Source organism: Mus caroli, unplaced genomic scaffold, assembly GCF_978045245.1.
Source record: "Mus caroli unplaced genomic scaffold, Mus_caroli_1 scaffold_1, whole genome shotgun sequence".
In the NCBI taxonomy this organism is placed as follows: domain Eukaryota; kingdom Metazoa; phylum Chordata; class Mammalia; order Rodentia; family Muridae; genus Mus; species Mus caroli.
The window spans coordinates 22,615,289-22,639,855 of NW_028227256.1; the positions used below are offsets into that span (position 1 = coordinate 22,615,289).

General features: G+C 34.6%; 1 protein-coding gene across 2 annotated transcripts in view; it reads right to left on the reverse strand.

Moving 5' to 3' along the window:
• Adgrb3 (adhesion G protein-coupled receptor B3) overlaps positions 1 to 24,567 on the reverse strand; it is a 737,533-nt gene that overhangs the window by 473,735 nt on the left and 239,231 nt on the right. For both annotated transcript variants that reach the window (XM_029468446.2, XM_021163961.3), the window contains exon 3: positions 2,528 to 2,638. In XM_029468446.2, coding sequence (XP_029324306.1) covers positions 2,528 to 2,638 — 111 coding nt within the window. The remainder of the gene's footprint in view (positions 1 to 2,527; positions 2,639 to 24,567) is intronic.

Consider the following 24,567-nt stretch of genomic DNA (forward strand, 5'->3'; position numbering starts at 1 on the left):
TCACTTTGTCTCTGTGTAGTAAAGCGTATTTTAAAGTGAAAACAGTTACTGATTGTATTGAATGTAGAAGCCACTTCACTTATTTGAGTATAAATAATGTGTGGTAACTTCTGATTTCTTTATCCCTGATTAATATAACATATTATGTCATCTTATAATTTTATTATTGAACTTTTTTCCATTGTAGCATTTTTTGTCCTCCAATTATGCTTAGCAAAATTTCATGACTGTTTACATGCAATACTAATAACTTGATTTGAGAAACAGACAAGTTCTATAAATAATACTTCATTTTATAAAATGTTATTATTTGATACTTCCATTAATTTAGTCTATGTGAACATCAAAAGAAACTTAATATTTAAGAAAAGATCTCGTTTTAGCTTTATAAGTGCTTAATATTCAACTATGAATCTTAAAAAAAATACTTAGTGTAATACATCTCCTTTCTTAGTTCAGCATGATAATTTTATACTGAAGTCAGTACAATGCACTCTTTATGTTTTCATATATAATACATTAATATGAATTTATGAACCATATTTTTCATAAATTCAGGCATCAATCAAGAGTTTTAGAACTTGAATTTTGTATACCCTTTCTGTATTGTTAGCAACATGTATAAGTACTTTTAAAGTTGGCCACAAATCTATTTGTTCAATGTGTTCTTTACTTACCAAGTCACTTGTTAGTGACAAAAAAATACACTGTGTAGGAAAAAAAATGACTGGAAAATCAGAAATAAATGTAAAAACTGTGATTACCAATTCCTCTTTTAACAAAACAACATTCTTTGCTATTTAAAGTTGTTAACATATTTGGGCAGAAAAATTTTCACAAACATTAAAAAGCTGTATTTAAACAAATGTTGGATTAAATTGCATGATACTAAATCCCAAACTAATGTTACTAGATCACTGGACATTTAAACCTATAGTTCTTATTTCAATCCCCCTTGATGACAAGTTTTAGGAATTACAGTAAACCAATATTTGCTATGTCTTCTGTCTGTATAAAAGAAGGGCCCTCTTCTCATATGGCACATATGTCCTCATAGGGGGATGGATGCCTAAGGGACTGAGTAGTCAGCCCAGTTTTATCTCTCCCTTGAGAGCTGGAGTCCCTGAATCTCTGCTTACTGCTTCAATATTTCTTCTTGGTCTCAGACAAGAACACATTTAGAAATTTGGAAATTCATTTGAACCCGGAAATACATTTTGGATTTGGATAAGCAACTGCTTACAACACAATTCTCCCCTTAAATAAGGCTATCCCAAAAGCAACCCAAAAAGAAAGGTTTTTTTTTTTTTTTTTTTTTTTCATTTCTGGATATGGCCCTAACAGATGATGTTTCCAAAATTTAATTGTGCTCACAGAAACTGAGTTATAATTAATATATTAAATGATATCTCTCATCTATTACTAAGAATGCAACTCAGTATCAATATTTGAATTTCTAAGCAGTCAGTTCAGGTCCAGTGTTCTAAACCAACACTACCACAAGACATGAACTGAAGAAAACATCCATTCTTTTGGAGAATTTAGTTAAAATCAGTCTGAATATCATGCTACATATCTGGCCATATACTTATGGTTTCCTTCTAACACTCAAATCAACAAGAATGGAATGAATACCATTTTGTAAAAACACATATAAACTCAGTTTTCAGTTTTGAAAAAGAAATAAAAATGTTGCACATGTTTGCAATACAGCTTTAAACATCAACTGAGAGAGGAGCCATGCCATGTCACTGGGCAGAATTCCGGACCACTTACTATGAGCATCTAAATTAGACACACTGTAATTTGTCAAACTCTATAGATTATTAAAGCATAAATCCTGCATTTACATGTCTATTCATGTATATTTAGAAAATTTAAAAAATATGTCACATAAAATATATTTCAGTTACATTCAAATTTATTGAGAGGTTTGAATATATAATGATTGATGTTGTACTGAAGAATTTTATAAACCAGAGAGTCAGTTTGGTTGATATTTAATTAGATGGTCTATTTACTATTTATCTTCTGCAAAAAATTTATTTTCAAATCATATATTATAAATAGTCTAACTTCTATATGTTTTAACAATCAAGCAATATTTATAGATAATATGACATTTGGAAGAATATTTAATATATCAAATTATGTTATGTTAAATTTCATCATCTGAGTCCTATTTAAATTATAGTTCTTGAAAATTCCAAATCAAATAATTCTTGAAAATGTAACTTTATTGCTTTCCTTTAAAATTGTAATGATACGATTTAGTGGTTAATTAACATAAGGAAATAATACATAAATTCTAAAGTATCCCATACCAAAAAGCAAAGTAAGTCTTACACATTTTTTGCATAATTTTCATTCACAGCTACTTTATTTATGGACTTTAACTGGTGACAAAAAATGGCTCAAAAAAAATCAGCTTCAAAAACTGACGAATGTGCAGCAAAGGATCATGAAAACATGCAGTGGTTTCATTAAATTAACAACAATAAATAGAAAAATATAACTAACGTATTACCAGTTTGTGCCATAAATTTAGCAGCATCAGCTTGTTCCTGAGGGACCCTTTTCTCATGGACAGATCGAGGTCGCTGACTTTTAATTGTATGATCTCCCATCATTCCAAATTCTAAAGACAGAATAAAGGTATATGAAAGCCTGCGTGTAGACATTTCTCACAAATTACATCACTGTCCCATGCAATATGTTCCTACCCAGACCTACAAGTTATGGATAAATACCCAAGTCTCACTTTTCTACGCTGATCTCTTGGAATATGGCTACACTTAATCTAGGAAACCTGCTAGCATGAACAGCTTTCAAGAAACAATAATAACAGTCCGTAAATAATACAGCCAATGTAAATTCAACTCAAGTAACAGAATTTATTTTACTCCTCTGTGGTAATATTCTGAAGCCTTAAATCTGAAGAAAAAAATTACAACCATGCTGGTAACTGTTGTTACTGAGGGAATCCTGAATGGGTGTCTGCTGCCTATGGCTAAATACTTTTCACTCCCACAAGATTTTCAGCACCTTCAAAAGGAATGGACAGCTCTGTAATCTGATTTTCTATAGTACGTGTTCAGAGAATGGATGATTTTTGTTTTTCATCCAAAGATGAGGCAGTCTTGGTGTGCCTCAAGGCTCACAAAAAATTGGTAGCCATAGTAATTTTGATTCTTACCTTCACTGATTTAACTAATTCCTCAACTTCCCTAACTACATGTAAAGCAATGTTTTCTTTTTAAAATTCTATTAAAAAGGGTGTAGGGTTTTTTGTTGTTATTTGATTGTTCCATAAAGAAGCTACTCATAAAGACAAAAATTATCTGTGTCTAGCAGATAATTAGAAAGAAAGCATGGAATCTAAAATTCAGTGCAGTGTGTTTCAAAAAAAAATAAATGTGCTTAAAGAAATTGTGTTATGAAGACTCCTGGTAAGTGCTGTGCCTGCTGAACTGTTATAGTGAAATGATCTAGTAAAAACAAAGTCTAGCATATTGAAGATTTGATAGCTCTAATTCCTAACAGTCAGGTAGGGAAAGAATATTGTTAGCAAGAATGATATTATGATGCCATCTCTTACATGAAGAATGTTACTCATCTCTTCATGCTCAATACTCAAAAGTTGAGAATGAAATTTTGACCAATAGTTTGATTACTTAGCCTTTTTCTCATCAAATTTTAAATGTAATTATGCTAAAACAAAATATCTGCAATATATTTTGAAGGTGTCCATTCTACAGAATAGGCTATCATGCTGTCTGTCCAATAAAAATTCCACACAATTATGTCTCAGGACAAACCAACTCTAAGGAAATTCTTTCTAGATAGTTCACTATAGAGTTCGCATCCTGAGATGTCTGCGTGATCTCAATGTGTATCTCCTTTTCTTAATTTGTACAATACCAAAGAATAGAAAGTGGAAATATTTATAAAATATCATTATACTTGAGAAAATAAAATCCATCCCCATTTTTATTCCTGTCAATATCATTTCATTCATTTCTGTGTAAACTATGTGCTGTGCAAACCATTTCTACCTGAGCTTATAAGAAGTGTCTAATTACTACTATATTACTATTTAGAAAATATTAACTGTAGTTATTCACCAGTATATATTAAAAACTATTATGCAATTGTAATATCACTGTATCTCCAATAGTAAACAATATTAGTGACTATGTTTTATTCACATTATATACCATCTTTGCACATAAAACTATAACTTAACTGGCATGTTCTGCAAGATTTTAATCACTTTCAATGTTTACATCTGAGTATATCTTTTACAGTACAGTTAGGGACTCTCAGGCTCATTCTAATATAGTGTGATACAATAATGCAATGGATGAAAGAAAATGTTTATCCCATGTATACAAATTTAAGTTACAAAGTAATGATAGGACCAATTTGATGGGAGACCATTCTTAATCTTAGTGGCAGCATGACATTAATCTGTAATCTATCTGTAATCTACTGCAATGTTAAAGAAAGTATGATTCTGAAATTTATGGTTGTCAGTTCACTACTGGGATAAGTTAAAAATAAGCACATTAAATTTCTAATGATTTCTCCAGTATCACCATAAGTTAAACCATTATTTTTAAAATAGAATTTAGGCTATTATTTTATATTGCTAGCCAAGAGATTTCTATATGTCAAAATATTTATATTATAAATGATACTTTAATATTCAACTTTAGTGACTACCTACCATCAATTTTATATCTATCTGAGTAATGATGCCTCGTTCTTAGTTGTAAAATCTAAGAAAAAATCCATCAAATATTTATACATTTAATTATATCATATAAAAGCTTAAAGTGAAAGTGTTGATTATTGTGGTAATATAATTTAACTAGAAAATTTGTAAAGATCATAGTTATGTTATGGTTTTTGTTTTGTAACAGATTCAAATCCAGGATCTTAATATAAGCTCTCTACCACTGAACTACATCTTAAGTCCAAAATGACAATTAATATATGGCCCTGTTGTAGACAAATTACTTACAGTATGCAAGAAATACCACTGATTTCCTTTCTTAGAAGGCAAATAAACACTTTAGTGGCATTTAAAAATATTCCAGACATATATATCCAGATTAAATTTATCATGGAAACGTAAACATACTGGTATCTAACCAAGAAAGTTCCTATGCCATGTCTGTAATCTAACCTGCTAGAAAATACGAATCTTTTTTTGTCTTAGGTTTTTTTTTTTTTTTTTTTTTTTTTTTTGAGACAGGGTTTCTCTGTATAGCCCTGGCTGTTCTGGAACTCACTTTGTAGACCAGGCTGGCCTCGAACTCAGAAATCCTCCTGCCTCTGCCTCCTGAGTGCTGGGATTAAATAAGGCATGCACCACCATGCCGGGATTTGTCTTAGTTTTAATAAATAGTGAGATTTCATAACAAATATTTCATATCTTACAATGGATTATTTTCAAAGCATTTATGTTGCCTTTCATTTCTCTCATGATGGCATTATCTTTGCTTCTAATAAAAATAAAGGCTGATCTGATCATTCAGATGTAAGAGACAAAGCTACAGTACTAATGTGCTTTATGTGGTCAGTATCGTTTGGAGTATTATGATTTCTGGATAATATAAAGTCATCATGAATGGTTGGTTGGTTCATAGTCATACAAGTCTGCATTGGCAAAGATAATATATTACATTAGTTACACAAGGAAAATAACCAAATAAAAACAATGATCTGCCTTGGCGAAAGCAATGAAAAGCCAGGTGGGAAAACCAAATGAAAAAGTACAGAGTAATCGGGCATAAATGCGCATGGTACATGGCTTATGGAAACAAAGAGTTATTTCCTTTGTCTTTGTGTGGATGGCATTGATGAAGCGGTGAGTAAATAGCAGAAGAGCCAGAATGACTGAAGATGACTTGCAAGTTTTAGGGTTTTCCCTAGTCCTTCGTGTTCTCGCTAAAGGCAGGAGTTTCTGAAGGTTAAATTATGAAAGAAAGTTTTCGAAAGTCATTTCCCTCAAGTCTCTGCCTGTGACTTGAGTAAGTACACAATCCATAAGAAACAAATAGACTTCAGCCTTGACTCTTGATCATCTATTATCAGTTATGGGAATTTTGTTTGGAAAGCAAGGGAGACACTAATACATGATTTACTTTATCCAAAAGTTAAAATGTATCTAGCCATTCTTTGGCTATGTGTTCATTTTGATGATGCCAAGGAGCAGGCATTAATACTGTCATTTCACATACGGATTAACTTCATAATTTGCAGACTTTTCATTTGCATTTACACCACCAACAACCTAACCTAGACCATTATTGCTTCACACAAAGCCCCAAGAGTACTTCCTGACTTACGCTGTACAAACTGGACTGCTGCTTGCCAGTCTTTCACCTTTGCTAAGGAGTTGGAAAGCTCTGCTCCTATAGCAATATCTGTACTAAAGCCTGTCTCCAATTTCAAATTCAGCAAGAGCACCAGAAACCACTTTCACATTAAAGTATTAAGGAGTAGCCTTTGTCATCTTGAAATACTGATTTTCCTAGAACCACCAAAGAATTTGTATTTTATCTATCCTATAGATAAAATTTGTATAGTGTGCATCTCATTTTTCCTATCACATGAAAACTTTTAGTTTTCACATACCCTTTACTTGAGAATGAATCCCATGGACCCCTGGCTGTTCTGGAACTGGTGATGTAACACAGGATAAACTTGAACTCTACCACCAAACATCATACCCAGGCCACACAATACAACTTTAATGAGACTAGAAAAATTAAATGAGATTTTCTTTATCAAAATGTAAGCAGGAGAGAATATCAAAACCAATCCTTGTGGGCAAGTGAAAAAAGTATATGGTTTAGTTGCCATAAGAGAGTACTAAGGACCAACAGCTATTGAGTTTGACATTTAGTTTCAGATTAATTGGAAATAAATGGCACAATGATTTTGCATGAAAGACTTTTTTTTCTGTATAATAAAGTTGCAAAAAATTGAAACAGTAAAGAAACTGAAATAGTGGAGAAACACAGATCTCCACTATTAGGATGTAATTTTTGAAATTTGAGGTTGTCTAATTTTTCTAACTCTGTAATGTATGCAAACTTTATACTTACATATTGTCATTTCAAAAGCATTTGTTATGTGCTTATTTATCTAAATTTTTATTAAAGGAGAGAAGGGGAAAGAGACAAATATTGAAGTGTTCGCAATGCAGTGTTCCTAGGAGTAGCATGCATTATCAAAGTCTATAATTTTTTATAAGTTTTTATAATTTTGTATAATTTTTATGAATTAGCTAAAATTATATATAGCTCTTTAACAGTACTTCCTATTGGTTACACGTATTTTACTTTTCTAAAGAAGACAAGGAACAGAATCAATGACTAGAAAATAACTTTAAATGTACTCAAGAGTGAACGATGCAAGTAAATTGATAAACACTGTAAAATGTCAAAATAAAATAAAGCAGCAAAACAAAACACAAAAAGAATGACCTGAGGCTGTCTGTGAAGCCAGATACTGTCTTAAGAGGGACAGACTGGCCTCAGAAGTTATCGGGAAACTTCGAGCTGTGGTCAGAAGATGCATGGATTTGAAGCTTACTTTGGTCTATTTCATCTGTGTTCGCTTGTGTATTTATGTTCCATGTGTCTTCAGTATCTGCAGAGTCTAAGAGAGTGCATTGGATCTTCGAGGACTATAGTTTCAGACAACTGGGAGCTGCTGTAGTGGCTGCCTTGCATCCTATTTCAGGCCCAGCACTGAGAGCAGGGGTGTTTTTTGTTAGGCCTTTATGTGTGTGCTGCGAATCTGAGCAAGGGTCTTCAAGCTTGCTCACAAGCCTTTCAAGGACTGAGCCACTACAAAGTTTCTCTACAGAAGTCCATTCTTTTTTGTTTCTTTGTTTGTTTTGTATTTTATTTTTTAAAAGACAAGTTTTAGTTTGATATTTTGTTAGATCTTATCTTTGTATACATTGTGGTGATATGCATTTTATTAGAAATTTTAACAAAATTATTCTCCTATGATCTTATATTATAGCTCACATAATATGGCACTTTTAAATTCACTGAGCTATTTCTCATTTATTATCCTAATAGCGAGCCATAGAAAATTTTGATTTAAAGCAATGTTACTACACAGAGACTTATAGGAAATTTTATAAGCTATTCCACAAAAACATTACATTTAAGGGAATTATCTAATATGACATTACAAAATTAATTAGTATATTATTTTATAAACTATTATGCCTTATTGCTATAATATTAATAGAAGGTAAATGTTATTCAAATGTAAAATACTATATAAATAGTTGTTTGACTAAAAGTAAAAGTAAATGTATAAGCTATAGGTAATAAATAAGATACCACTCTGTTTTTTACAGAAAACACGAATACCTAGAACTCGAGTTGGCAAGTGTGAGGGTTTGCTTTACTGCCTGAAGGTGAGAGAAGGTTCTTTCTATCTTTGATGTGTTTTTTTCAACCTTATTCAATATATGAATGAAGAGATATTTTTAGAGGGCCCAGAAATGATCAAGTGAGCAGTTCTGGTCATGTCTCATTACCAACCCTCATGTTTCTAATCACTACGAAACACTGTGACTTAAAGCAGTGCCATTACTACACAGTTACTAAAAGAGATATCAGGCCCGGCTTTCTTAATCAAAATGTTCTATGACATAGTACCTCTGTGGTTTCTAAAATAACCAGGACACTAACTCAGGATTTTCTTAGTCTTGCAGGTCATTTTCAGGGAACACAACAACAACAACAACAACAACAACAACACACGATGAACAGTCCCTACATTTCTCTAATGCATCAGCTACTCTTACCATCAGATAACATTCAGTCAAGTGGCACTCCATAGCTGGACAATTGTCTATGTGGCAACCTAAGAACGGTGAACCATCTCGAGGCAGAGGCTAGCTTACTAAGAAAGTGAAGGCCACTTTAATTGGCATGCAACAGTTGAAGAGACAAAGAAGTGGGTAGCTAGGAAATGCATCTTATGTCTCCGAATATCATGCCTCAAGTTGGCACACAGTCTCCATGTTCTCTTTATATTCTAAAATTATACATATTCTGAATTCTCAGGTTGGGATTAAGTCTGTAAGTGTATTGGTTGTTTCAGCAAACCAAGAGGCCTAGACACGTGATCATGTCTGGTCATGTACACTTATGTCTTCATATATGTGATTTTTTTTTTCAGTACAGTATTTGGTTGTCTCAAGCATTGTTTATCTAATCAGGATTTTCGGAGTTCTCTTTATCCATTTCTATGTCATGATGTAACATTTTTATTTTCTGGGAATAACCTAAGATTTCAAAGTCTATACATGAGTAAATACAGCAAATATACTGTCATAAGCTTCTATACTGGATGATGTTTTCCAGAAGGGAAATGCTTTTCAAACGCCTTTGAGAATTTCTGATTTTTTACTCATTCAATAAACACAAACTATGTATTGATTTCACCACATATGAGATTGTAAATACTGAAACTGAGAAAGATAATTTTATATGTGGGTAAGAGGTTTTGAATCAGATCTATCAATTAAAATATATAAATATTAATTTTCAAGGTATCCCATCAGAAAAGTTAATTATCAGTGATCATTTATATTCACAATAACTTTTAATTAATGCTTTAGTTTATAGATTGTTTCGATCTTAAGATCATGTAAGTGTGTACCTCAACAATATTATTTGATGTCTTTGTTAAGTGAATATTTAAATTAAAACCATGGGCATGATATTCATGTCTTCACATTTCAATTCCCTCTTTTATTCTCCTGATTTTGTATTAGTGTAGTCTCTGTAAATCTCTGTAAGAAAACAGTTTTCCTTCCTTCTCATTTCTTATTTCTGTATAATTTAATTATTTTGTTTCTAAAAATATACATGGAAACAAAGATATACTTTAATACAATTGGGCAATGTGATACAACTTGGTAATCTCAGTACTTGGTATGTTAGGTTAAGAGAATTACAAGTTTGAGGCCTGCCTAAACTGAATAGTGAGTTTAAGATGTGGAGGGGTTGTATAGAAAGAACATATATCAAACAAAACAATGATAAAAAGGGATTCTGTATTCTTAGATATTTGGGAGATTGAGAAAGGCAGATAGGAAATTAAGTCAGAGGAACGCTGTAGCTAATAGCTGGATGGTAGAGAGGCTATCTTACTTCTTGAAGGCATAGGCTCAATACAGGTCCAAAACCAAAACAAAATAGCTTGTATCTATTGACGTACTGATCATATATATTTGTGAACCAACACCTTTATATGTATGTTATATATATCTTTATGTAAATGTATAAGAATATTTATAACATACGTATGTCGTGTGTGTGTGTGTGTGTGTGTATAATGTAAAGATTTGGGTAAAGATGAGATAGTATTGAAGTGGGTTTCCTGTGAGGAAGCACAATTACATTTGATAAATATTTTCACAAATCTCTTTCAAAAATTTATCCTGCTATATTTTCCTATAAGTAGCATGTAGCATAGAAAGGGAAAGCATGCATTGCCATCTTCTTGGTGTATTTGAAGCTTAGGAATGTTCAGCATCCCTGTATGGTTAGTGCTTTCACACTGACTCCCACTCTGTCCCACACTGAGGTATCACTTTTACACTGTTGCTCCCTCCATCTGCTTTTCCAATCCTTTGCGGTGCATGTAATCTTGTACACAGAGTGAGAGTTTTAAAAATCTGACTTTCTTATTCTTAATAGATGTGGTGGTTTTAATAGGAATGGCCCCTACAGATTCATGTATTTGAAGGCTTAGCCATTGGGAGTGCCACAATAAGAGGTATGATCTTTCTGGAGAAAATATTTTACTGTGCAGGTAGGCTTTGAAGTCTTACATGGTGAAGCCATGCCCAGTATGGTATACTATCTCCTTTGGCTGCCTGCAGATAAAGATGCAGAACTCTCAGCTTCAGTACCATGCCTGCCTGTGCACTCCCATGCTTCCTGCCATGATGATAATGAACTCAATCCCTGAAACTATAAGCCAGCCCCAATTAGACATTCTCCTTTATAATAGCTGTACTTGTCATGGTGCCTCTTCGTGGCAATAAAGCCCTAATTAAGGTAGGAGGAAATTTAAAATGATTCTGCTTATTACATGGATTAAAAGGTTAAACCTACTTTTACCATGTAGGGGTTTCTCTTTATTAAGCCTCCATACTATTTCAGTTCTCTGTCTTTGTAATTTTTTTTTTTTAGATTAGTCGGGATTTTGAAGCTGGTTTTTTTTTGTTTGTTTGTTTTTTTGTTTTCCTCCTGGAAAGTCCAATTTAGATTTTCAAAATATTGAATACTTACTGTTTCATATGCACAAAATAATGTATTTTCACTTTATTAATATCTGTAATAACCACCTATGGTATCACATACAAAGCCAGACATTTGTGTGTGTTGTCCCTTCCTCTGCCTTAAAACCTACATACAATGGATGGGGAGGAAAGACTGTAGAAACCAGAGGGACAAGGAAACAAGGAGAATGGAGTCAACAGAGTCAACATGCAAGCAGGGCTCATAGGGACTCACAGAGGCTGAAGCAGCAATCCTGGAGCCTACACTGGTCTGTGATTAGCCCTCTGCATATTAGTTCTGGTTGTTTCACTTGGTGTTTTTGTGAGACATCTAACAGTGTGAGTAGGACTATCTCTGACTCTTTTGCTTGATCCTGGGAAGGATTCTACTGGCATGCCATGATATGAGTTTATGCCTCGTCTTGTTGCATCTTGTTATGCTGTATTTAGTTCATATCCCTGGGAGGCCTGCCTTTTTCTCAAGGAAAGTGGAAGAAGGGCAGTGAAGATTTGGAGGAGTAGAGGGAGGGGAGGTTGTAGTCAGGCTGTATGTTATGAGGGAAGATATATATATGTGTGTGTGTGTGTGTGTGATGTATCAATACTCTAAACTAAACTATTAGATCTGGATTCGTATATTTTTATTTTTCTTGAAGCCATTTGGTAATTAATCTTGATTTTTCCATTTCAAAATTAGGGCTAGAAATATAATACTAAAAATTGTTTTTTTTTTTTTTCACTAAACTTTGAAGATAATTTTTCCTTGATCAGTTTCTCATGGAACTGATTCTCTTGCAGAAAGCATTTTTAAAATGATGCTGGGGATTGGATTCAATACCCATAACACGTTGAGCAAAACCCCTCATCACCTGCCAAAACCCCAGGCCTTAGAATTTTCCTTTTATCCATGTAGTTCTGAAATGTTGCCAGCATAGGTCCAGGGTATTCAGCAGTGCTCACAGAGTGTGTTCACTTTAATAACTTTCCTATTTCTTCTTCTTCTTCTTCTCTTTTTTTCCTTTTATGTTGCTGAGATTTTGAATACCTCTAGTCTACTTTCATGCCAGCCCCTCTACACTCATTAAGAATTTTCTTTGGGGATATTGAGCTCCTGATTTCTGATTATTAAAGAGTGAGTATAAAAACAAAGAAAATATTTTCTTTTCATTTCATTCTCTCTGGCCAATCCTTGCAATAGAAAACATCTACACCATATGGTTGGGTTTGGTTCCCACTCACCCCAGAACATCAAGCAACATGACTTCAGACTTTCTGCCTTAAATTGAAAGTCTGGAAAGCAAGTTGCCTCTTAGAAACCATCATGTTCCCCTTGCTCGCTTCAGCCTTTGGCACCCTTCTGCCTTTCCCTTCCTTATCACACGACCTTTCTTGCAATGCTAATGTCCCTTGGCTTGCAGATCTAGCAGATTTCTCTTCCTCTTCAGTTTCCCTGCTGTAACTGTCACTGCCTAGGTGACTCTTCATCCCCTACATAATGAGCTTACTTTGGCTTGTGCTTCCTCATTGCCTTCCTCAGAAATCCCATGCAACCCTACACAATCCAATACAGCTTCTAAGTACACAAAGGTTGGTAATTCCACCTCTATCTTCCAGACTACCCATGCTAAGTATTGGCATATCCTATATGCAAACTTAGTATTTATGATAGCAAGATAATTATTTCTCTTAGGACAGCTGCTTCTGTTGTATGTTTTAGAATTCTGCTTTAACAAACTTTCAGTTCTCCAAATAAACACATGATAAATAAATAAGTAGCAAAGTAAAAATAAGATCAGCAGAGATAGCACAGATAACACCTCAGGTTTACCAAAACATCATGCTAGACCATTAGTGCATTTATAGAACAGCATTGGATCTTCATATGAAAAGCTGAAGACATAAAGTTTGTTTTGCCTAAGACGGGAACTGTAAATTAGCTTAATCTACTAGTCAAAGTCAATAGGATTCTGGGGAGAATTGAGAAAGGTATTAGTATTAAGAAATCTTTAGGAAGAGTAAGGGAGAGGTGAGAGAAGAGTCTAGAAAGTAAAAATAGAAGTTCCTCCCTGAACTTCAAAAAAGATGCTAAAAATACTGATATTTCAACATATCCATATTTATGTCTCTTAACACTTTCCATTCCAGTCATATATTTCATAAAATCTCCTTATCATTGGGAGGGAATAAGAAGTGGGGATTAAAGAAACCATAGGGGAAAGTAAGGAGAAATGCCCTAGAAGCAACATATAAAGCAATAAGAGAAAATTTAATCCCTATAGACTGGATGGTGTGGACAGGTAGGATATTTGTCTGTTCCCACAAAGAAGCTTCTATAATTAAGAGAAATTTTAATTTCTAGCTCTCAATTATAGAGTAGTGAGCAGCACTTCTATAAAATTTAAGAAATTAAAGGCAACCTGAAGAAGGCTGAAGCAACTGTGAATATCGTAGAGATCTCAAAATGGTTAAGAAGTATATAAAAATACTACACCTTGGGAACTGATCTTGGTTATACTCACTAGCCATGACAGTAAAATAGTAATGATGTGTGCATATTTAGAAAGTAATTATATAACAGAATGATTCAAAATAAAGCAACGAATATTCCAAACTTTGCATGAGATACTTATCCTCATTATTGGCAACACTAAGAACTGAGAGAAATAAATACGATCCTGTTCTTTGATTGTGAGAAAGTCTTCCTCTGGGTTATAACTTAAAAAATTACTTCATCTGCCATTTATCCACTCACTTATAATCTCATTTGAGATGTAGACATTGGCTGTATATTATTACATATCAAGATTTTAAATACAGTTGGGATACATTGGTTTTAAGACAACTTATTGAATTTTAAAAAATGTGTTGTCCTTTTTAGCCTAAAGCATAATGGCTCTGTCACATGTCAGCTCTACTGAACCACAGCTGGTTACAGTTTTAAATTAATGCATAAAATAAAGAACTTCTAGACTAGCTAGCATGTTGCTATAGTATTTATTGTGGGTATTTTGATAAATAAAATGTGTGCGCGAGGAAAGGTCTGGAGAGAATTGAAAGGGTAAGAGGAAGAGTGGAGACTGTCTCAAAAGATGTAGTTCAGTGAAAGTGTGATTATAGACGTAATCTCGTGGACAAAGGGGCTAAATCAGCATATGCAATAAATTCTGGGAAGAAATCTAGAAAACATTTAAATGAGGAAAAGCTCAATGAATTGAATAATAGAACCAGTGCTATATGAACAGATTCTTAATAGTTCTTAGTGATTAAGAACTCATTCATTATATGTGGCTGGGAAATAGCTAACATAAGCTAACAAAAAGAGTAGTAATAAACTACAGGCTTTATTAGGAAAGGGTTAAGAAAAAATACGTCAAATGAAGGAATGATTTTGAGCTCTGGAAATTTGTAAGTAGAAGGCATGACATAATGAGCAACATTATTATCCCTAGGTAGATTTATCTTTAAATCCTGGAGTTGCTGAAATTCCTACTTTGTTGGTAACTCCTTTTCCTATTAACTTTAAACTGACCTCTCTTCATGTCCGTAAAAACTTGTCCATGGCTCCTTATTTCTGTCACTCCTTCTCCAGTTCAAATCCCGGGAATCCATCACGTTCCTGTTCCCACAACCCCCATCAACAACCCTACCCATCACCACTGTCATTCCCACTACCGCTATTCATTCTGCCTAAAATCCATTTGCACATAGCAGTTAGGCAGGCTTCTGAGGGCACTTTGTTCCTGTGGCTTCTCATGTTTAAAGCATAAGTCAAACACTTTGAGCTGCAAAACAACAGCAACAAAACAAACAAAGCCCAAACCTATTCCAGTTGCTTAAAATTCATAATCGTTGCATGCCTGATTCTTTGCTGTGATTCTTACTTAAGTGAAAGCCTCTCTTCCTTTAATGACCCCCCTGACTACCAAAACAAAGTATCTATTCTCTAATTCTCTAAATTCCAACCATATGTTTATGAACAGACCTTTTTATAAAAAGATAGTTGTATCTACCAACATATTAATCTCTGAGATTTATAAGAGTAGAAATTTTATCAATTGTGTTCCTCAGCATGATCATGAAGGGGATTAAAAATATTTTGGAAAAATGAAGAAAGAACTGAGATGGGGCAAAGGATAGACCATTTTTATTGAACAATGGTAGCTACCACCTAATTATACTCACTGTATACATTTATTCTATCTACATGATATGTTCAGTTCCGTATTCCTTTTAAATATTTTCTTTCATAGTGCACAAATTAGTCCTGACCTCCATAAATTACAGTGTTTCTATACTTACTTTTCAGTAGTTTTACTTTTCCAAATTCCTTTCTTTCTTTTTAAAATAAGATATTTTATTTTAATTATGTAAGTGCACACACACACACACACACACACACACACATATATATATATATATATGTGTGTGTGTAGATACCTACTGAGAAGAATAGAGGGCATCATATTGCCTGGAACTGGAGATACAGGTGTCTGTGAGGTGCCACGTGAGTGCCAGGAACTGGCTACGGACTTTTTAACACAAGGAGGCATACATTACAGTCCATATGAGGAGCTGCCTCAGACTGGATTTGTCCTTGTACTGCAGAGAAGCAGTTTGTTGGCATGTGAGTAGTTGGACTCACTGATTTCCTATAGACTTGGATTTTCCCAGCCTGATAATCTTGACATAGTGAGACCTTTCCCAGGTTTTCTATATATATGGATTTTGGTATTTGCATTTATTAAGTAAATGCTTTGATGATATATTTGGTTTTGTTTTAAAATTTGAATGTAATTGGTATTTCTTAATTGTACATGCAATGGACCAATCAAGGCTCAGAAAAACCCAGTGTTTGGGGATTTTGTTCCTTTTTTACTCTTTCCTAAACCACTATAAAAAAAGACTCTTTTCATGGTTGAACACACACACACACACACACACACACATACATATTGGTTCTTTTGAGACAGCATTTCTCTGTGTAGCCCTGGCTGTCTTTGAACTCACTCCATAGACCAGGCTGACCTCGAATTCAGAAATCTGCCTGCCTCTGCCTCCCAAGTGCTGGGATTAAAGGCATGTGCCACCACTGCACATCCAAATAGCTGAAAATGCTTTACCTATGAAACGAGGAGTGTATTTAACCTTAGACTTACAAAGGCATAAGGCATCATAATGAGGACAACTCATGGGATGGATATCAGGAGTGGGATGCAGTTGTTTACATGGCTTTTGCAACCCTTTCTTCCTCCAGTCACCTAAGATTTTCTGCTAAGTCCTATCTCCAAGGGCTGTACAGTCTCTCCAACATCATGGCCTGGTGGGAACCAAGTATTCAAACAAATGTGACACCTGGGGACATTTCACATCAAATTGTTTCCATGGACCCTTGTTATCTCAATAATATTAATAAATGCATCAGGAAAACAAAACAAAATACACACAACACAACAAATGAATTCATTAACAATGAAGACATCACTCTAACCCACAGGGCTGTCTCCTCTCTACTCCTCTGTTGTTTGTTTATTCTTTTTTACATCATTTTTTGTTCTTTACACTTTGGATATAATTTAAATTTGCATCTTTTACTAGCCATATACCCAACTGTCGTGGAAATGTTTTTAAAAGTTTTTATTTATAGTTTATAAAGTATGGGTACACATGGCTGCATGTGAATTTGAGATGTGAGTGCCATGCCCAATCAATCCAGAAGGAATGTCAAATTACCTGGAATACCAGTTACAGGAGCTGTTAGTACCCTAAGGTTGCTCTTGGGGCACCAAACTCTGGAATATTACATGTAATCAGCACTCAGTTTTGAATGCTACCTGTCTCTCTCCCCAGACCCTCTGAATATCACTTTCTTAATGTTGCTTCTGCTGATTCTTTTGCATTTTAAAACATTTTCAAAATCAAGTTTGTTTTATTTAATTTTGTTGTTTGTAAGGGATCGTCTTACATAGTATGTCTACTCCTACTACATCAGACTCCTGAGGGACTTTACTTTCTAATTTTCAAGTGGCTTTCCTGCTAATTCATTTGATTTCTGTGTTGTTAGATGATGAAAGTATGAATTCAGTCTAAACACCTTGATGTTATATTTTAATATTTACTTATTTATTCTTTATTTTATAACAGCTCATACTACAATGTAAATGGAATATTTTCCACTCTGGAAGGCATGGCAGTTCAGTGCACTCTTCTTTACTAGTTCATCATAATCTCATTTCTATTCTAATATGTCAACAGTGGTTTTTAAATAGATTATATGACATGTCCAGCATGACATACTAATATGTATTATGTCTGAAATTTAAAAAAAACAGCAAAAAATAATCCAATTGATTTGAAATTCATATGAATAATCATATACTGACATTAACAGGAAGTTGGATCACAGATTCTTTAGAATTTAAGTTTTATCTTGTTCATTTTTGCAAATTTTCTATCTGCAATTTGGATGCACAGTTGTGTGGTATTTTTGTGGTAGGTAGATTCAAATATAATTAGTGTAGAATGAGGTGGCTGTCTGTTCAGAGACTTTTGATCTCAGCTGTAGGTTGCATCTCTGTGTTTGTAGGTTTTTATCTCATCTATCATGGGGAGGAGACTATAATAAGTTAAGAGTCTCACGATGTGAAGTGATATTAAGATGCTTTGCCGGAGAGTGATGTTCACATCAGGTCTTCCCTGTTGTTTCCTCCATTGACAACCAGTTGCTTTTGTAATTTTGCCTCAACTGGGGATGTCTTCATGACACGAATGAAGTAGATTTACATTTCAAACAAAGCATTTGAAAATGTGAGCATTGAGCTACCTTAGAATCATTTTGGAAGAAGCTCAGAGGTAAATAGACATATAATATAATATAATTCCTTATACCTATAAGGATAATAGCCATCCATATATATATATATACATATATATATATATACATATATATATATATATATATATTATTACATACATATATGTATGTATGTAATAAGTTACTGAGCCGGAATTGGCATTAATCTAGTGTCCTTTAAGATCACAACACAACAGTTTTAAATTCTAACTTTAATAAAAGAATGTAACACTGAATTCTTCTTAGTAAATGGCTGAGAAAGAACTGAACTCCCCAGAACACAAATAATCTGTTAATCACTTAAAAAGGTCATAGTTGAATCACATAAGAATTTAATTTTTCTATGTGACACTACTGTACAGTTTGCTCAAAGACTAAGCTTTCAAAGAACAAGAATTTCCCATTAACCCAAAGCCCTAGAATGAGCTAGAAAACAATCCCGGAAAAATATTCTTCCAGACATAAAAAAAAAAGGAATGCAAGAAAAAAAAAGCAAGTGCCACATGAAGGTTGGCATTTTAGAATGACCTTTATGTACAATAAAAAGTCATTTTCCAAAAAGCCAACATTCAAACTTTCCCAGAATCAGATTTGCAAATGAATAGACATTATGAGCTAAAAAGGGAATTACTACCCTTGATTTTTTTCTTTTTTTTTTTTTTTTTTTGGCCAACATTACTGAAAGTCAGTAAAGTGAAGTGCCCAGATTATATACAAATGCTCCGTCCATCTCCACATCATTTCCACAACACTGTTAAACCCGATTTGACAACTCTGCAGAATTTTCACAACTCTGCAATATTTTTTAAATCTCCAAAATTCCCTTCACAGTCTTATGTAATACCCAACGTTTCTGTCACGGGTATCCAGACGGTCTCACTGAATTTAGTAATTTCAGCATTCAAATCATGTCTGGTTCTCTGTCTTGACCTTGACGATGCCCTATGATTGCACACCAGTTCTACATAAGCTTATTCTGTTCTTCCAGCAGTGGATGGTCTCAGTACAGCATGACCAGGCTCATTCGCTCCCACCTTGAGACAGAGCAGTAAGTGATATCATGACGCACAGGACAAGTTTCTGTGAAAATGGTCATCCTCATTGAAACTGACCACTCACAGAGATGCTAACATTCCCTTCCATCTGCTCTGAAGGGAGAACTGGGATGTTTCTTTACCTGTCATTTGTCACTGTGGTTGGTAGAATGATACAATTTGTTATTTCATCTAGATTGATAAGCATGTGCTATTTTCAATCTCCTAGATTTGCAAAATTTGCAAAAAAAAAACATTTTTAAGAGAAATGTGGCAAGCATAAATAAAGCATGCAGCTCCTGCTATTACAGTCTAAATTATTCTAGAGTCTAAATTATTATAATTCTTTAACATGTTGATGAGTTTTCAGTTGCAACATTTTCTAAATTAATGATTTTATTTATTTACATTCCAGATGTTGCACCCCATCCTGGTCCAGTCTCCCAGAGCTCTTCACTCCCTTCCCCCTCCCCTTTGCCTCTGAGAGGGTGACAGGTGCACTTTTAAAATGTTAATTTTTAACCTAGGCAAATATTCTTTTGAACATGAGTGAAATAATAGAGGTGTGGTCTGTACCAACAAATGATTACAGAAGCAGGAACACTAGTAATAATGAAATTAATTTTTAAAATTTGTTTTCCAGGATAGGTTAGGAGTTAAGAAAATGCTCTTATAGTTTTGATCCTACCAAAAAAAATGTACTAAAACCAAATCACAGAGATTGTTAAAAATGTAAAAATAATAAAAATAAAACATGAGAACATAATTAATTTTATACATTTATATAATTTAATGCTTTTGAGGGATGAAAATGATTATTCATAACAATTATGTATCCTTTGAAAACAACTGTGGTGCTGTACAATTCTAGAACATTTCAGTGAGGACAATTGCAGTTGGGTAATCACGTGGATATTGATGAAGTCCAGGGAATGGCCAAGTTGGTTTCTTCTATAATTTTGTGAAGAGAAAGCAAAAAACTGGGACAATGACTGGAGGAAAGATTAGAACAGAATGTTTCGAGAACTTTTTAACCTAATTTGGGAAACTCATTTACAGTTTGTGCATAATCAAAGCACTGCTCTGGAGCGAGGCAACATGAGGCTGGTCCTCTTTCCATGCATTCCTGGGGTTGAGAAGGCTGTGGATGGAGGTCAGGGATCAGCCTGAAGCAGGCTGACTCTCAAGTAGGACACAGGTAGCCTGCTTGACTGACCAAGCAGAAAGGGAAGTCTGCGAGCATTGCAACTGCTACCAAAAGAAGGAAAACCACCCTTCTCTTTAAACTACATCAATCTGCAGGTGACTAGTCAACATTTTAGTCCACAATTAAGTATTTTTGTTTAGTCCTGATTGACAGTAAATGGCGGTTTTATATTATTAAAGGAAAAGACTTATTAATATGCTCAGAAAAAGACTGTGTGCATGCGATCTACAGAAAGAATGAGAATACCAGTAACAATAAAAACCAGAGGCCTAATGGGAGGCCCTGTCTAAGTACACTAAATGGCTACATTTTATTGTTAGAAATAATGCTTTATTAAATCACAGCATGGTTTCAAATCTACTGTTTGGATTTTCCATGCAAATATAAAACTTAAGAATTATTCACAGACTGGAAATATAAGACATTGGGACAACCCATTGATTTAAACAAGCTCTTGTTCTCCCTCTCCCTCTCCTTCTCTCTGTCTCTCTGTCTCTGTCTATGTCTGTCTCATTCAGTCTCTCTCTCTCCCCCCGCCCCTCCCCCCTGGTATTTGTGAGGACCTGTACATTTGGAGGCAAATGTCCACACCAGGCATCTTTCTCTATTGCTCTCTGTCATACCTTTCAAATTTGATTTAATTGACAAATAGATCCTAGCGAGTTTTTGTGAACCACTGGCAGTATGGTAAACCTTCAAGAGTTTACTGAATACCAGGTTGCAGTATGCATTGTGTCCCTAGGATCATTTTATTTTATTATGGGTCAATTTTTTTTTGATGCTCATTGTTTAGATTTAACACAGCATGTATCACCGCAGTTTATCATTCAAAGAATTTTCATGTGAAATAATTATCCGTTTGAATAAGTGAAATAAAAACTCCAGAGGGGAAACCTCTTGAGTGTCCATAAGGAAAATACCCCTTTGCTTGTCACTCTGCTTTCTAAAAGGAAAAAAAAAATCAGTTTCTTAAAAGCCTGCATATTTCAATAAATGGTCAATTAACACTAAGAACATACAAAGGGGCCTCATAGTTGTAAGTCTAAATAAGTGCAATGTCTGATTATTATTAGAAAGCTATTTAAAACCAGGGGTGGCGTTGGGAGTGATTATTTAAAAGGTGAGTGTTAGCAAACTGTGACTAAGAGAGATTACTACAGCAGGAAGCCCCTGTGAAGGCTCGAACCAGCACCCTCCCTCCTCTAATGTTGGAAAGCATGGGATTACTTCATGGCTTACTCAGTCTGGCAATGAAGAGGCAGAGAGTAGTGTGGGTCTCACTGAACCCCTGCCACTTCCACTGATATCAGCGAACACACTAACTCCTTCTACCACACCACACCAAGTGGTGAGACAGTCGCTCACAGAACCCTAGACTCTGATTCTTGGTTTTTCGAGACAGGGTTTCCCTGTGTAGCCCTGGCTGTCCTGGAACTCACTTTGTAGACCAGGCTGGCCTCGAACTCAGAAATCTGCCTGCCTCTGCCTCCCGAGTGCTGGGATTAAAGGCGTGCGCCACCACGCCCGGCTAGACTCTGATTCTTAAGATGTTTTTTTTTTTTTTTTTTCATGCCTGAGTACCATTCTTCTTACTGTCTGTCAGTGACTAGGAAGCACCACACATGGTTATTTGACATGGCAACCTCTAGGCACAAGTTAGTCCTGGCTTAGGCCTGAGACATGATCATTAGAGATCATATGTGAAATCACTACTTGAGAAAAGAACATTTTTACAGAGGAATGAGGCGCTCTCTACATCTGCGTGTGACAATGCAATAACTGTTGTTATTAATTGGAACTTATTATATGTGCATGCCGTGAAATCTTTAGTAAGAAACGCCTATGTGGCCATTTCCAATATGCACTGAGGGTCTAATTCAGACACACTGAATCTGAATTTCTGCTTGATGGCCTCTGGGGTGATGCAGGTTTAGCAAGCACCAGGCTACTCATAGTGGCATAGTGAGAGATAAGCCTTAACTGTTTTAAAGCTTCATACAATATCTATGATTCTGTTTTCTATATAAACATAATTCAAATCTGACTTCCAACTTTCAGGCTGAACATAGGCAAAGTTTATCTTCTATATCTCACTAAAAGCTAGCTTTCTGATCAATTTTATTGATCTATCATGGGTGTTTATTAAATAATTTCAGGTGGGATAAATAAAAAGGGCTTAGTAACCAGTGTGAGGAAGTTAAAGGCACTGCAAAGATTACAGGTGTTACAGACAGTATGACTAGCCATTTGTATCAAGTGTTAGATTTTTTTCATTCAATGTCAGGTGTAATGCAAGTAGAATTTTTTTCTGAAAAAATGCTAATCAGATTTTCGTAGAATTTTTTCACTAAAAAGGTTATTTGTTGAATTTAAATTATAAGAGCTTTAGATATGCAATAATAATCAATCATATTTGTTTCTTTAATTTCTGGCTTATGAAACGTTAGAAGTTACAATCATTCATCACTGGCTTTTCCTAGGTGGTTTATTTCACTAATCTCACTGTTTAATAAGGTCAAGTTAGAACAGAACGGAAATATACAGGGTGTGTCCAACTTTAAGTATTTTATGCCTAAATACATATCAAAGTTCATCAGAAAAAGGAGACTACTATTCCTTTGTCCCATGCATATGGAGAGGAATTTGCCATAAATTGGAGATGTGCCTTGCTCTTAGCAAATTTAGAAACTGTGTTATAGGAAGGGTTCAATGTCAGCACACTGTCCCTACCAGCAGAGTCTGACAGTGCTGAGATCACTGGGGTTGCGGTTGGGGAAATTATCTGCTCACCATCCCATGATAAAATGATATAATTTTATTTGAGTAAATATAATAATCTCCTTTCAGTTTTATACCAAGATATAGAGTTAGTCTCTCTCCAAAAATATAATAATCTCCTTTCAGTTTTATACCAAGATATAGAGTTAGTCTCTCTCCAAGACCTAATTTGTTTGATTTTTTTTTTTTTTTGTCTTTCCCTTGGTTCTTTCAACATAACTAGTTATATAAGGCACACCTAGGTGGAGAAATATGAACAGGAAATTTCTTTTCTGTAATGCTACTCTGTAGAACCTCTTATCTATGCTTATTTAATTATTTAAGGAAAACGGTTTTCTTTCCTTCCTTCTTTCTTTTTTCGCATAACGCTAGGGAAATGTGTAGATAATACCCTTTGTGTAAGTGGTTCATAATGAAAAAAACAAACACTCTCCAGTCTACTGAAGAGATGACATGTTGTTTTGTGTTTAATGAAAGATAAATTAAAGTCATTTGACACTGCCATATGCTAACAATCATTTCCTGAGCAGAAAGAACATTACCACAGATGGCTTGATAGATTGTCCTGAAAGGTTGCAGGGAATAAACCCTCCATTCTTATTATAGCTGCTGGTGTGACAAGAGACACAATCTTCAGTGAATTAGATTGTTGAGTAATTGTGGCTATGTCTACCATTTTGAATTAGTTATACAATATAAGTGGCATCCCTTTATTTAAATAAAATATTTAACATAAAAATAAAAAACATCTAGTAAGATATTTTGGGTATCCTTGAAATTCAGATGACAGATCTTACTGTTGCTAATAATCATGTATGGATAGGAAGCTATTCAGACTGTCCGTCATACCAATTATTGTAAAAATCTAACATAAATTTATATTTTGAGAGCAGATGTTCTTATTAATATTAACTATGGCTGATATATAACAATTACTTCCTTTCTTTTAATTTAATTTAATTTTATTTTATTTTTAATTTATTTTTTACACTCCATAGTCCATTCCCTGCCCCCCCATCCGCCCACCAACTGCTCCACATCCCACACCTCATCCCAACCCTACCCTGTCTCCATGTGGATGCCCCTACCGCCAACCCCACCTGACCTCTAAATCCCCTGGGGCATCCAACCAGCCCCTTGAGGGCTAGGTGCATCATCTCTGAATGAACACAGATCCGGAAGTCCTCTACTATATGTGTGTTTGTTGGGGGGGAGGGCTCACATTAGCAGTTGTATGCTGTCTGTTTGGTGGTCCAGTGTTTGAGAGATCTCAGAGGTACATATTAATTGAGACTGCTGGTCCTCCTACAGGGTTGCCCTTTTCCTCATCTTCTTTCAGACTTCTCTGTATGTTCTCAACAAT